The 15737-nt window shown below is 48.4% G+C and overlaps 1 protein-coding gene across 39 annotated transcripts in view; it reads left to right on the forward strand.

Annotated features, from left to right (window-relative positions):
- celf2 (cugbp, Elav-like family member 2) overlaps positions 1-15737 on the forward strand; it is a 164314-nt gene that overhangs the window by 120127 nt on the left and 28450 nt on the right. For all 39 annotated transcript variants that reach the window (XM_035616901.2, XM_035616994.2, XM_035617178.2 and 36 more), the window contains 2 exons: positions 8903-8951; positions 11936-12070. In XM_035616901.2, coding sequence (XP_035472794.1) covers positions 8903-8951; positions 11936-12070 — 184 coding nt within the window. The remainder of the gene's footprint in view (positions 1-8902; positions 8952-11935; positions 12071-15737) is intronic.

The raw sequence follows: 15737 nt of genomic DNA on the forward strand, positions 1-15737 counted from the left end.
AGCAATAAATTAGTACCCAACATTTTTTTTTTTTTAAACTACCACTTCCATCCTGTGGATGTGGATTTTTTAAAATTATTATTATTCATTCATTACTGACAAACACATTTCTAAACATGCTCACTCAGAGTCAACATCACTGTATTCAGTTCGTCCTCCCTCATGACGGCGACACGTCACTAGAATCAGAAGGTGGATTCATCCATTCAAAGTCAAGAGAAAAAATATATATATTTTTTAAATTCTTATAAAAATAATAATGAGGCATGTGCTCGCCGTACGTACACATGGAGTCTGCTCAGTGGAGACAAGAACAACAGCTTTCATTGAAGTTGTTTCTAATGACCTGCTAATGAAGTTCTGGGGGGAGGGGGGTGTGTGTGTGTGTGTGTATGTGTGCGTGCGTGTGTGCGTGTGTGCGTCTATCGTGGAAAAACATGCCCCGTACCCCCGGAGCGATTTAAAGCCATAAGACCCGAACCCCTGCAGCACAGACTGATCTGCACCCCTGCATGACTCTTTAACACACACACACACACACACACACACACACACACATCTTCATTTTATGTGCACACATGCATATGCCTCAGCACAGTCTGACTTTATTGCATTACTTTTTCTTTCTTCTTTTTTATTTCCCCCTCCTGAGCCACCTCGCACCCTCCCCGCTAACACACACACACACACACACACAAGCACACACACACACACACACACACACACACACACACACACACACGCACACACACGCGCGAGCAGCAGCACGAGGCGAGTTAAAGCCTGTCAGACCGCCTGTCAGACAAGGTTGTTTGAGATTTTCCACTAAATTGAACTCTTTCATTAGTGGCTGACAGATGTCTAAATGCCCGGTGTCTCCTCCCCACTCCCCCTCCCTCCTCCCCCCGCCCGACGCCCGCCAACAAGAAGGGCCCCGGGGCCGCTGTTCCCCGTCTGAAGCCGGGTGAGGTGGATGGAAACATGGAAAGATGAAGGGAGGGCGGTCGAGAGCTAATCTAGGACGTGTCCTCTGGAGCGCCCTCCAGCTTGGAGGAGTTCACTCCTTCAACCTTGTTTTTCTTTCTTCTCTCACCCTCTCTGCCTCTTGCCCTCTCTCCATCCCTCCCTCTCTCTCCCTCGTCTTCCTCTTTTGTCCTCTTGCATCTCTCCTCCTCTTTTTTTCTCTCCCTCACCATCTCCCTTTCTCTTTGAGAGAGAGAGAGAGAGAGAGAGAGAGAGAGAGAAAAAACACGGATGAAAAGCTCTTTGATTCACAGTTTCTCTCAAGGATATTTCGTTCTGACAGCAAAGGCGGAGCGGGGAAGAGGGGGGGGCAGTTGGGGTGGTTGTGTGTGTGTGTGTGTGGGGGGGGCTTCAGACACGATCAGTCGAACCCCGTCCTCCGTGTGGGCGGATCAGAGCATTTGTCGAGCGCCAAGTTTGATAAGAAGCGTGGGGCTCATTAGAAGCTACTGTCGCACTGAGACCACTCACTCACACACACACACACACACACACACACACACACACAGGTCCCCACCTCCCTTACCTTTCTGCCGGCGAGATAATTAGCGATGCGCCGCTGCCAGAATTCCAGGCGCACACGCGGTTGGTGTGTGTGTGTTCGTGCAACTCATCAAAGGCCCCGTCATCAAAGTGAGCGCGACCTGCAGCGAGGTTACGGCTTAAAAGCGGCAATTTTCGCATCCAAAGACACAAGTCACCTAATCGGTCATTTTATAATTTCTCGCTTGACGGACGGAAGCGGCAGACGAGCCGGCGCACACGGACATTAAGTCATAATGGGAATTAATAACTTTTTCAAATGATGTGAGAAAAAGCATATTCTTTTCATGCCAAAAGCCCCCGTGGTCGCGAGACTCCGACTGTTCCAGCCTTTCAAAGGAAGGTGGGTGTGTGTGTGTGTGTGTGTGTGTGTCGAGGCTGTATCGCCGTGGCTACGCTGCTCACACTCGCAGGCCCGCCGTGTTTACTGCAGCTCGTGATGAAATACATTTTTATTTCACTCATGTTCTGGATATTTTGAAAAGGGGGAAACTTCTGATATCTGCTCGTCTGCTTCTGATCACATTGTACTAAGAATGAGTTTGTTCCAGTCTCATTGTTGTTGGTTTTATTAATCATAGTAGATCAATATCCTGCTAAAAAGTCATTGTGATCTATGATGCGTCAATTCATGTTTAATTTACCAACCGTTACTTTCAACTTTTGAATTTGAGGAGAAACTAACTCACTTAATACAAATGAAATGAAGAGGAGCTCAGACGACGACATCGAGTCACAGTTGTTTTTATGCTTCTTGCAGAGCAGACTAGTCGAGAGTTTCTCCCGGCGAAAGGTCGGGAAGTGTGTGCGACCTCCCTGAACTGCACAGCGATCCGACGACTTAGACAGTCGTGAACTTGGCATCAACGTCCTGTCAGCTCATTGTTTGTGTCTGTGAATCCACTGTGAACCAAAAAAACACGTCTGATCCTGTTCGGCTGCAGAGAAGACCGAGCTGATCCTGGCGTCGATCGATTCCATAATAACAACGGAGACATAATCAGATCCATCGTCGCAACAGGCGTCGGCCTCGTTCATCAGCCAACTGATACCAGGCCAAGTGTGTGCGTGCGTGTGTGTGTGTGTGTGTGTGCGTGCGTGTGTTCAGCAGAGCCCTTGTCAGTAGTCGAGCGAGGGCAGGAATGCGTCGCGTCCACAGCCCGTCAGTCGACGTGCGTTGTTTGCTCAGGTGCGGGTCCGTCACACGTGTCGCTGCTCCATCACAAAAGGCCCCGCTCGCTGCAACCTTACGAGGCGGGCGAGAGGGACCAGGTAACTCCCGCTGACTGACGGAGCGGCTCACTCACGGCTGGAAAAAAAAAACCTGACCAGGGTGGTGCCGAGCTCGGAGAACAGCGGGAATATGAAAGTGAAGGATGATGAGTGTCTCATTCACTAAGTCACGTGTCATTAAATATTCATGTGCTGTAGCCTGGAGGGTATGATGCAACAAGCTGAAAAGGTCAGAGGTCGGACAAGTGATTCATAAAAGAAGGCCTGAGATGAGACGGCCTGAGATGAGACGGACTATTATTATGTTTTATATACATATATATGTATATGTGTGAGGTCATTTAAGTCCAGACAGAAACAACAGTAGCTCATTCATCGCACACACACATGTACACACAAGCGTTCCCACAGCAGTGTCATTACAGAGGCTCATTATCAAAAGCAATTCAATTAAAGGCCGTAATTGCTGCAGCGAAGCTTCGGAACGCGAACGCAAACATGACTGAAGGAAGACAAACCTCATCGATGCACCGACCCTCCGAGTGCGTGCGTGCGTGCGTGCGTGCGTGCGTGCGTGCGTGCGTGCGTGCGTGCGTGCGTGCGTGCGTGCGCGCGTGCGTGCGTGCGTGCGTGCGCCGGTTATTTAACGAAAGAAATATTAATCGCTTGTTTCACATTAACTTCCCTAACCCCTCGTTTCTCTCGGCGGCGGCGGCGGCGTTTAAGCGTAGTGACTCATCGTGGGGAGAGAGGGTGACTTTTAAATGCAAAGCAAACTGTGTTAAACACTTAGAGAAGTGAAGTTGATGCTAAATCCCTCAATCATTCCGCTCACACACACACACACACACACTTGCGTTGGGTTAATTGTTCACTGAGCCAAGTGAAGTGGAGATGATGTCGGCTAACTGAGCTGTTTCTATAAAAAATCTTAAGAGTTTCTATTAGTAAAAGAAGATGCACAGAAACGATCCGTCACATTCAAATATCTGCTGTTCTGGCGATTGTCACTTGTTTATTGATATTTATCGAGTAGCATTTACACACGTCTCTTTTTCCAGTGTGTAATCAATAAGCAAAATTAAATCGACATCCCTGAACACCGTCTGCACGTGACGTGATGACGGAGTCTGTACTGGAAAGTGTTTGTGTTATTGGCGATCGTCACCGTTTGGAGGTCATGCGTGTGCTGTTAGTGTGCGTGTGTGTGTCTGTGTGTGTGTGTGTGTGTGTGTGTGTGTGTGTGTGTGTGTGTGTGTGTGTGTGTGTGTGTGTGTGTGTGTGTGTGTGTGTGTGTGTGTGTGTGTGTGTGTGTGTGTGTGTGTGTGTGTGTGTGTGTGTGTGTGTGTGTGTGTGGGGTGGGTTTCGGCCACCGATACTGAATCCCGACTGTGAGGGCCATCTGTCTGACTTTGACCCTGCAGCTCACCGTCACATCTTCAGAGAGGAGGGAGGAGAACGAGTGTGTGGTTGCCGTCTGTGTGTGTGAGCGAGACACTGACAGAGAGAGAGAGTTTGGGCTTTGATACCTTGCAGTGTGTGCACTCTGCAGTTTTTTGGCACACACACACTCTGGTCATACGAACCTGGCTGTTGCTCTGTAGATAAAAACTGCTGGCACACATGCACATCACGCACGCACACACACATTTCTATTCCCAGCGTGAGCCTCGAGTTTGTCCTCCGGCCCACAGGACATGGCGACCTCTGACCTTCTAAGCACTGGGCCGTTCCTGGAAGACATCAGCAGGTTTAGAAGGAGGCGACGGGCGGATGACGTTGACCCAAGAGGAGCAGCAGTTCACATTTCAGGAAGTGTAGGGTTTCCTGCTCTCGCTGCACAGGGGAGGGAGAGTTTAACGGCCGGCAGTCGCTGGGTGGGAGCACATGGTCCGGGTTGCCAGGTCCCTGCACACGCTGAGGAGATATATATTAAAAAGCTGAAAGGAAAGAGGCGGAGGGGGGGTTGGCGGGTGACATTTCATCAGCTAGTCTAACAAATAGACACCTCGCCTCGGCCAGGAATAGGAGGTGGGGGGTGATTGAAGAGACTGTCCCATAACTGGAAGGTCATAAAATCCATCTTGGCCGCCCGCCGCACTCTGATCCCCGCGGTGTAATGTGGACCGTATGGCCTCACTCATCCGTAAATATCTTCTGGTGATTGGACAGGCTAATCTCGCAGAGCCTCGTCGTCGCGGCGACAGACGGATGGAGGCTCGGCTGCTCGATAGTTCAACATCAACGCTGAATGGAGTGGCGGCGTGAGTCGCGGCGAACAAGCCCACACACTAGTAAAACCTTTACGACCTCAGAGAGACGATATGTTCCTCAAGAGACGGTGGAGGCTAACGGAAACAGAGCTAACGGAAACAGAGCTAACGGAAAGGCTAACGTTTTCTCGTCCGACCGCCTGTATGACAACGCTTGCTAACAGATTTCTTATTTTACTTATTTATTTAATTTTTAAATTTCAAAGATATAGACATACAGAATATTTGGCATTAAGATCTTAATATTAACACTTACAAAACATTCAAGGCACATAAGGATACGTCAAACAAGTGTCAAAAAATAACTAATACATAATATGCAAAATAAATAATGAGAAAATAAAATAATAATAACTTGAATAATAATGAAAAGTCCCTTCGTGCATATGAGGTCGTAGAGGTCGGTCTTCAAATATCTTCAGAGTCATAAGCTCTGAGGAGCGACTTGGCCTGTTTCCTTTTCATGATCTTTAAGGAACTCAGGTCATTTTCAACAAGGTTTCATTTGCCTCCATTTGGATTTGTGGATAAAGAATTTTGCTTGGTGAATCAGCGTTTGCTAACAGATTAGCAATATAACAACTTCATACGGGAATATTCCTCTAATATACTCTAAGAATCAGCGTTTACGGTGAATACAGGCTCATGATCACAATCTAACGTCGATACAGTTGAGTGTCTCAGTCGGGAGGAGGATCTCCACGTCAAGCCGCTTAGAAGTTAATCAAATGACAACTGAGATCGGAGCTAAAGTGAGAAAAAAAAAGTTAAAAACATTATTGCCTCCCCAGTAGAATGAGTGAAAATCAACAAGTTTAATTTAACCCACTTACAAATGAACCGATAATCACCAGCGAATTTCACCCGCGTGTCGCTCGAGAACCATAAATCCCGACAAATCTTATCGCGGGTTAATAAATGTAAACTGCTCGGCGGTAATTGTCGAGCAGCTGAGAGGAGTTGTTATTCTCTGCAAAGTAGTTGTGCGAGAGCAACGGCGGCGGCTCATTACGAGCCAGTGTTAGTGGTGACTTTCAGTTTGGCACATTAATATGTAAATTAAATGTTAATCGATTTTTCAAAAGGTGCACATTTATCATGTGTTTCTTTTTACAGCAGCCAGCGAGACTCAGTCAATCAGAACTGAACTATGCAGTTTATAATAAGGCAATTCAGGTGCTCGGGAGAAAGAAAAAAGAAAAGGTGACACTTTACTTCAAGTGCACATCACGAGCAGATAAAAACACACGCACAAACTTTCTGCGGCGTCACAATCAGAAACATCAGGAAATTGAAATTCCATTCAACTTCCTGTAATGAAGCGTTACAGCTGCCCCCCCGCAAAGGATCCCGCTCTTCATCTTTTCATATTTTTAATAATCATGAGTTGCTCCACTTCAGTGAGAATATTTGTCATAAACACTGTGTGTTCTTGAAAGAGCAGGTGAAGATGAAGATGAGGAGGTCGTGGCAGGACAGGAAGTAGGCGAGGCAGCCGACCGACGAGACAGATACGGTTGTAAAGTTAAACGCCTGCTGCAAACTTTGACTTGACGTCGGGAAGTTTTCTTTCTTCTCTTTTATGAGCCTGAGCGCGGCGAGGACTCGGCACTTTTGCCAGCCTCACGCTGAGCGCATAACGAATGGCAGGAGACGGAGGAGGAGAAGAAGAAGAAACGGCACTGCGGAATTGTGGGTCGGCGGAGGGCGGAGTCTCGCTGTTGTCGGGGCCTCGGCGGGAGAGCGCGCTCAGATCAAACGCGTCGGCAGCGCCCGTCCTCCGTCGGACGAGACCCGAGGAGACGACGCCTGAGAGCCAGACAGAGACTGTACCTGTGTGTGTGTGTGTGTGTGTGTGTGTGTGTGTGTGTGTGGCAGCTCCTGGCAGCGCTCTTCAAGAGGGAATGGCGGCGGCACGACGGATGCTTTCATGGCTTCTGTTTTTTTCTTCTTCTTCTGCGTTTAGAGGACAGACTTTGAGACGGATTAACGAGAACTGACGTGATGTGACTTCCAGGTTTCGCTTTGACATGGCCTCCCTGCTTTTGATGTGGCTCCAACACACACACACACACACACACACTCTCTCCCGTGTCCTTGTGTCAGTTGATACGCAGCCCGGAGGCTTCCTGTCCGCCCGGCGTCTGTGAGGACAAACCTGCGGACGACCAGATTAAACTTTGCTTCGAGGACACGGAAAACATGCGTGTGCTGTAGATCGGCCTCTTCATAAACCAGCATGCTCACTGCGAAGCAAATCAAAATGGCGACGTCCATGCAAGAAGAAGAAGAACTACTCTGTATACAGTTCTTCTTGAGTTCCTCACCACAGACTGGTCACGTGGACGAACGGTCTCTCTCTCTTTCTTTCTCTCTCTCCTGTCTGATCCTCTGTTTGTCTCGTTTTCATTTGTCTCTCGTGTCTGTGTCACTGTCTGGGATTTTAATCTTATTTTACTTTATTCCTGGATTTCAAGTTACTTTCATTTGTTTTGTCTCTTTTATTTTATTTGTCATTTTCCATCGAACATGAGTTGCTTCCTCCTTCCTCCGTGCTTTTCCTTTCCTATACTGTATGTAACTGAAATGCATCGCAAAGCCAGGAATCTGAAAATACCCCCTCGTTGGTTAGTTGAGAAGCTGTGATTTATTTGTGGGATTCGTTTTAATGGCCGAGTCTTTGGATCTGCAGAGTGTTTCAGCTGCGTCGCCTCGCTCCTCCGTCCCGTCTGTCTCCGGTCACTCCGGTGTGTGTGTGTGTGTGTGTGTGTGTGTGTGTGTGTGTGTGTGTGTGTGTGTGTGTGTGTGTGTGTGTGTGTGTGTGTGTGTGTGTGTGTGTGTGTGTGTGTGTGTGTGTGTGTGTGTGTGTGTGTGTGTGTGTCAGGGAGAAGAAGAAGAAAAAAATCAGAGCATGAGGATGATAAGGAAGAGAGCAAGAGAGTTGGGATAAAGGTGTGTGATAGAATTGGGAGATCAAAGCCTTGTGTCACAGCGTGACTGAGCCCATGGGCATTATGGGTAAGACAGGGCGCACTCGTATTGGACACACACTCACACACACACACACACACACAGTCTTATGTGCACACACGTAGACACAGTCCACACACACACACACACACACACACACAGTCTTATGTGCACACACGTAGACACAGTCCACACACACACACACCAGACACACACACACTCCCGGCTGGTATTTGACTCGGAGTGTGATTGATACTGGGATAGATTTGGAGAATCACTGTCATTCGTCTCTCTGCAGATCAAACAGCCACATAATCTCCCGTAAAGGAGAGAGAGATGGAGGGAATAAGAAAAGGGGGACGGGGGAGGAGGAGGGGGAGAGAGGTGACAGAGCCTCCTCATCTGTGAAATGTTTTCTTGTTTTCCATAAAAGAAGAACCCGCCACCTTTTAAAAACACATCCATCATTCGGCTCCATTAAACTGCGTGTTGGGCACATCGGAGGGAGCGAGATCCAATATCTGAAGAGACAAGTATGAATACAAACATTAGACGCCGTTTACACCTGGTGAAAACACACAATCTGAAGAGAAAGACAGGAATAATGATGAAGGAGAGGAGCACAACACCTCTGGAGCAGTGGGGACACATTTAGAGTCCAATCTCAGCTGAAAGGTCACTTGGCTCCGCCTCTTTCTGCTAATGTGGAGGTAAAGTTCCCACGGACCCCAGCAGAGACCCGAGGGTTTGATTCCCACTGGTGCTCATCATGTGTTCCGACACTCAGGAGTGGGAACTATACCCTCCGTCAGCAGCATTGTGTGATGAATTTTGTCTTTTCTTTTCTTCTGTCTCTACAGATGCATCACCCGATTCAGATGAAACCTGCAGACAGTGAGAAGTCTAACGGTGAGTGTTCCCACACACACACACATGCATCAATTGCCTCTGTGAATTTGCTGGGTAATAGCTGCCTCACCCCGCGCGTCTCGCTCGCTCGCTGCCTCGCCGCCAGACGTGACGAGGTGCCGGGCGAGAGAGAGAGAGACCGAGAGAGAGAGAGAGAGACCGAGAGAGAGAGAGAGAGAGACAGAGGGGGCCATGAAGGGGGAAATGCTGATATATATAAATATATTTTCATATGTGTGATGAATTATTAAGGCGCTTTCACAAGGAGGTCAGTTAAAGTTGAATCGTTTTGGCCTGGTGGTGAACCAGCCTCTCTCCCCTGTGGCTGTTCGCTCACACACACACACACACACACACACACACACACACACACACACACACACACACACACACGAGCGCTGTCGCACAATCCGTCCTCGTCCATCGCCCCAGTTCCAAACCACTGCAGATCCAGGTCTGAGTTGATTCCTCTTCTTGGACGGAAAAGTGTTGTTGGCCGTTTCTCCGTGTTTCTCTCATATTGTCAACAAATCCCAGGAAAAGACACGTCGGACCGACTGTGAATGATTTATCACGTCGCTGCTCCCGAGGCCCACAGGTTCCCACCCAAGACGTAAATCTTTAAAACTGACACAGTTTCATTGATGAAGAGGGGAATCTCCCAAACGGCTCGACCTACAAACATCACTCCATGTTGCTCCGGCGCGTTGAGCTTCTGTTGAAACTAATGCGAGAACATTTGACCTTTTAGAACGAGCGGGGAATCGACTAGAGGGGGAAATACATAACAGTTGGGAATAAAAAACAAGGTTTTCTACCACCTGACATTAACACACACACACACACACACACACACACACACACACGTTGCCCCTGACCCCAAGGAAGCGTACTCAAGTCAAAAGAGCCTTTATATGACGGGAAGCTTCATATTTAATGGATGAGAATGTGTAAATCCATGGCCTCAAGTCACGTGTCAGCAAAATATTACAGTTGGAAATATATGCAAGTACAAACAAAAATCATATGTTTGTTTATATATATGCAACTAATAAATCCAGAAATCTCTGGCGACACTACGATTCATCTCGACAGACGCTGACGTGATCGTGTCCAAACCTGCAGGTTGGTTGTAGTTCATGAGGACGTGGATCCGTGAAGTGTCGGCTCGAAGCCGACTGATGCAGCAGAATATTAAAAAATGGCCCCTGGTCGCAGCTGCAGGTTGTTTTCAGAGATGCTTTATTGAAATCACAGAGCAGTGGAACTACTGCTAAATCACTGTCCACTGCAGGGCGACGCAATGACACCGGTGTCCAGCGCGGCAGAGCGGACGTTTTCAAAGACATCATCCGGAAATACACGACTTCGTGAGACACAACGACGACGGCGGAACTTAATAAAAGCCGCAGCTCCTCACAGCCAGACGGGTAGATACGGCGAGGCCCGTACGTCGCACATCCGTCCACTGAACGATAATGACCTTTAATGAACCGCCGCGTCGGAGTCAGTGTAACGCTGACGGACGAGCGGCCGCTCGGAGGAGGAGACAAAGACGCTCAGTGTAGCGCAGAGAGATAACACCGATGGTACAAATCAGTTTTCCTTTCTCTTCTCTCCAAACCTTTTTGTCATTCTTTGTTTTGTTTTTGTGTCGGAGACTAATTTCTGCTTCCGATTCATCCCAGAATGAAAAAGGCTGCAGCACTCGGGATCATCCCGTAGCCGGGTCTTATCAACACCGCCCGCCTGCGCCGCGCCGCGTCCGCAAAACCGGCAAACAGTCAATTGTAACGATATCTCGTCTGCGTTCGCCTCTATCGACACACAGAGTAAATTAATTACATCGCTGTTAGACTTGTGCTAATCTTCCTCTGGAGTGATGCACGCACACACACACACACACACACACACACACACACACACACACACACACACACGCTGTGTACAAAGGAGTTAAGGCTTTTTTCCGAGACAATACTTATCTTGGCAGCGTATCCCGACGTTTTTTGTTTGTTTGTTTGTGTTTTTTTAAACACACAAACAATTCAAATGGCAAAAAAAATAAACAAGTGCGCTATTGATTTCCCAGAGTGCAACAGACCGCTTATCTCTTTCGCCTCGCGGTAAGAGCTGACAGTTTCCTCATTAAAAATGAATTGGATTAGCATTACATTGAATGTGGTGGGAAACACACACACACACACACACACGTTGCTTCTGCGTTTGCTTCTCTGAGCTTAATTCTCTCTCACACACACACACACACACACACACGTTAAAACACACACAGCCCCGAGTTTCTCCCGTTCCTGGAGATTGCACCTGAGAAGGAGGGATTGTGTCAGCGGAGGAGAAGGTGAGAGACCCGAGGGGCCGGAGGAGGAAGAGGAGGAGGGAGGAAGAGGATGAGAGAGGACGAGCAGTTGGTGTTGGAGCGATAATGAGACATTGATCAGAGCGTGATGAAACACACCGCCTCTCCGTCTCTCCTCTCCTTCGTGGCAGCGTCGTGTGATTGTCGTGTTTTTCTTCTGTCTCCTTCTATTTTCTCTCTGTTGTGTTTCTTCTCTTTTCTCTCGTCTTTCTTTGTGTTCGTTGTAATCTCCCTTGAAATCATTCCATTTTTTAATCCCTGTCTTATGTTTTCATTTGGATTCCGGTACAGTGGAGATTCTCTCGGCTTCCTCCATCGTGGTTCCAAGATATTTTTTTTTTTCATTTCTCTGCCGGGAGATCAACGACGTCTGCATAGCTGCTTTCACACTTTTAGGAAATGTTCCGCAAATTTCCCAGAGTTGTGAGACGTGAGAGCGCAAATGTCTGCAAATCGTTGCTCCGGGTATTTTCCATAAATGTTCCCATGTTGACAGTCAACAGAAACTGTGGTCGCGACGTCTGGTTCATTACGTGACTGTAACAAAATGTCCCAGTATTCCTGGAAACCGTTCACACTGTTTCTGTCCGTCTGCCTCTCTTCACAGCGGTGGAAGACAGGAAGCTGTTCATCGGCATGGTGTCGAAGAAGTGCAACGAGAACGACATCCGGGTCATGTTCTCCGCGTTCGGACAGATCGAGGAGTGCCGGATCCTGCGGGGGCCCGACGGACTCAGCAGAGGTGGGTCCTCCGATTGGTCCTCGTGCGGATGTTTCTTCTCTGCTCGATTCAAATCGGCCTCCGGCGGCTTCGTGGTGTCGACTTTGTCTCGTGACTCACAAGAGTCCTGGAGGAAAAGTGTTTCCCTCCGAGCGGAGCGGTGGATGGTGGCAGCTGAGTCCCAGAGGACACATCAAAGTGACTTGATAATAAACAAGAATATATATATGTATATATATATATATATATGTATATATATATATATATATATATGTAGGGCTCATTAATTTTTATTTTTATTTATATCCGTGGAAGACTTTTACCCACACAGATGTTTTTCCTTACTAATCAGCAGCTCACTTTCTCTCCGTTGGAACTGGAAGTTATTTCCTGTGAAGTCTTGTGATCAGTGTCGTCTCGCGGCCGGAAACTTTTTGCAGACGTAAACTCGGAAAATCGGTACTAAACGAAAACCTCAAATGTCGTCTATCTAAACCAAGTGGCTCTGATAGATTCACAGATAGAAACAAGTGAATACGTTTTGAAAAACCGGATAATTAATCTAATAATCTAATAATAATCTAATCTAATCTAATTAATCAAGCGTGACGGACGTCACACACCGAACAAAAAGAAGGATTTCAACCTGCCGCTTCTTGGGAGTCGACCTTTTTTCCTCCAAGGTTTTGAACGAGTCGTGTTTAAGTTGATTAAAAATGAGCTAGAGTGACGTGTGGAGGAGTCACGATTCTCCTTTTGGCTCTACATGTCTCTTCTCCCTCTCCTCCCCCTGTGACCTCCTGACCTCCACTCGTACCCTCCAGCCTCCCCGCCGACTCCAGTTGAGATCATTGTTATTTCCACCAGGCAGGTTTTTCGTTTGAATGTTAAATACAAGAAGCCAAACAAGTGAATAAAATACCTGCAACTGTCCAAAAGTAAGATCAAAGACAAATAAGAATATGACTCACGTTGAAAATCGTTCTGCTTGGTACCAAATGAAAACATATTGTGCTGAGAGTCCCGGCCTTTCGAGAAGCAGAAATTCAAATCAAATCATGATGATTACTGGAAATAAACAGCCGTCCCTCGTCTCCTCGGCTCCTCGGCTCATTTGGGCAGAGGAAAGGAAACGTTTGTGATTTGGCTTCTCTCACACTTGGCAGCAGCTCGTCCATCAATCCCACCTCGGCTCCTGTTCCTCGATAAAACATCATCATCAACCATCTTCCTCCGCACGCACGCACACAACCCCCCCCCCCCTTCCCTTCTTCTCCCCTGTGTGGTTTCTATGTGCTGAGGAGACGGAGCAGCTTTTGAAACTCTCTGTCCTCCTCTTCCTCCTCCTCCTCCTCCTCCTCTTCCTCCTCCTCCTCCTCCTCCTCCTGTCACTCGAGCTGTCGCTGTCGTCGTCGTCACACGGATGTGGATCTGTCGGTCACGTATATATACCTTGTTTTTTTCTGTGCTTGTCGGACGTTATGGGTGTTTTATTGTTCACTGCCGTCTTCCTCCTCCTCCTCAAGAATGCCTCTGTCAAACTAAACTCAAACTCCCATGTTTCCTCCTCCTCCTCGTCTCCAGGCAGCGCCTCCCTCCCTCCCTCCCTCCCTCGTCTCGATAATCGCCCCGGCTGTCCCAGAATCCTCTCTGGCGTCAATTTGTCCTCCTTCCCTCCTTTTTCCCTTCTTCCATCCCCTTTTCAGCTTCTCTCTTTTGTCCTCATGAATATTTCAGACGCGACGGCCACATCCCCTGTTTCTCTGTCGAGCTAATGCGAACCACTTCGGCAGCTGACACCAGTCAAACATCTTGACGCACCCAACCAGCGCTGGAGACGAACGGCTCACTAAGGGTTTTTCTTGGTGCCTGCATCATCTCCCCAGAGGTCCTCGGTCCTCGGTCCCACCAAGCTGCGCCGCCTATTAAATTGCGGTATCAATCAGAAGAAGAGCGCTGCGCCCGCGTCCCGCTATTAATAAAATATGGATCACACCACCAGCGGATGGGCCCGGGGCCTGGGGAGCTACCCTACTTTCATTAGAGGACTGGTTTGGATCTCTGCTGACGACAGGATGCGGCCCGCGAGGTATTTTTAGCCCTTTGAGCCAAGTTCCCATCTCTGCGCCGCGGGAAGGAGAAGTAAAAGAACAAGACGAGCCAACCAACCAACCAGAGAGCTCGGCTTCCACTCTCGAGCTTTGACATTAATGAATTAACGTTCAGTCGCTGAGGAGTTCAGGCTGCAGAAAGTGGCTACAGGAGGAATGGGGCGTTTGGAGACGAGCTCAGGAGTTTCCCCTTCGATGACGTTGACCAGCTTTGTAGAAATACAAGTCGGGACCTGTGGAGTTTCTGGGGCAGAGCGTCTCTGGGACAACCTCCTGGAAACTGAGCGCTGAAATGACAGATTGTGGCTCGTCTGAAATAGAAAGAGTCCCCTGAATCAGTTGTGGGGGGGGGGCCGGGGGGGATGATGACCCCTTTTTCCAAATGTCCTCTCCGCGGCCCGGCAGCGTAAAGGACACATCGGAAATGTTTACGAGGTCGGTGTCAACGGCGCGCGATGACCGTCGGTCTCTTCTGATGAAGTCACTGACGCGGTTTCGTATAAAAGGTGAATGAACGACGTACAAAGGAGGTCGCGCACGTTTCGTTGAAGTCAAAAGCAGGTTTAAGAAGAAGAAGAACAACCGGTTTGACACCGAATACAATCCATGTTGTGAATGATCAAAACTTCTTCTTCTGCCATTTTTGCGTGCAGAGACAAAGTTACCTGACAACTCACAATTTAAAAACTGAGCAGTCAGTTGATGGAGGTGGAACAATGATGTCGTCTATTCCTCCACTCATCACTCCTTCCTCTCTCTCTCCCTCTGTTGTATTATCCCTCCCCTCAATTTCTCCTCTCTGCCCTTTTCATCCCGTCCTCACACCCAGACAGAGTCTGTCTGATGACCCAGGCTGTTAGTTCCTTTTCCTATTGTTGCCAAGCCACGAGTCGGCCAGGCCAACCTGAACGTACGTGTGTGTGTGTGTGTGTGTGTGTGTGTGTGTGTGTGTGTGTGTGTGTGTGTGTGTGTGTCGTGTGTAATCGGTTCAGGCCTGGCTGCGCTGACATGGCTTGGTGAGTTTGTCAGCATATTATCAGCCGAGGGGGGAGATTGTTGAAGCACTTCTCACATTATCTCCTCTGATCGCTCCCTAACCAGCCAGACAAACACAACGCTGCATCACACAACAACCAATAGCACGCTTCCCGCCTCAGGCTGCGTCCCCTGTCCTGATTGGCTGAAATCAGGCCTGGCCACGCCTCCTCCTCCTCCTCCTCCTCCTCCTCCTTCCTCTTTCCCATCTTCCCTGTAGAGATATGGTCCCGGCTCAGCGGCGTCGAGTTCAAATTGCTTCCGTGCACATTGGGAATAATTGATCAATGTTGCTTTCACGAGGGAAGAGAACTCAGGTTCGACTAATTCGCTCTGTGTGAAGGAACGAATGGGAAGAAATTAAGAGACGAGTAGGAAGAGGAGGAGGATGGTGGTTGTCTCAGATGTCCTGTGGTGGGTCGGGGGTCGGGGGTCAGGGGTTAGGGGATGTGGTTGTCATGACACTGTGACCTGTTGTTCCTACAGTCGACTGAGAAACGATGTTGTCCACCTGTGAACTGTTCTCTGTATCAATCTCTGTT

This window comes from Scophthalmus maximus, chromosome 12 (genome assembly GCF_022379125.1).
Source record: "Scophthalmus maximus strain ysfricsl-2021 chromosome 12, ASM2237912v1, whole genome shotgun sequence".
In the NCBI taxonomy this organism is placed as follows: Eukaryota; Metazoa; Chordata; class Actinopteri; order Pleuronectiformes; family Scophthalmidae; genus Scophthalmus; species Scophthalmus maximus.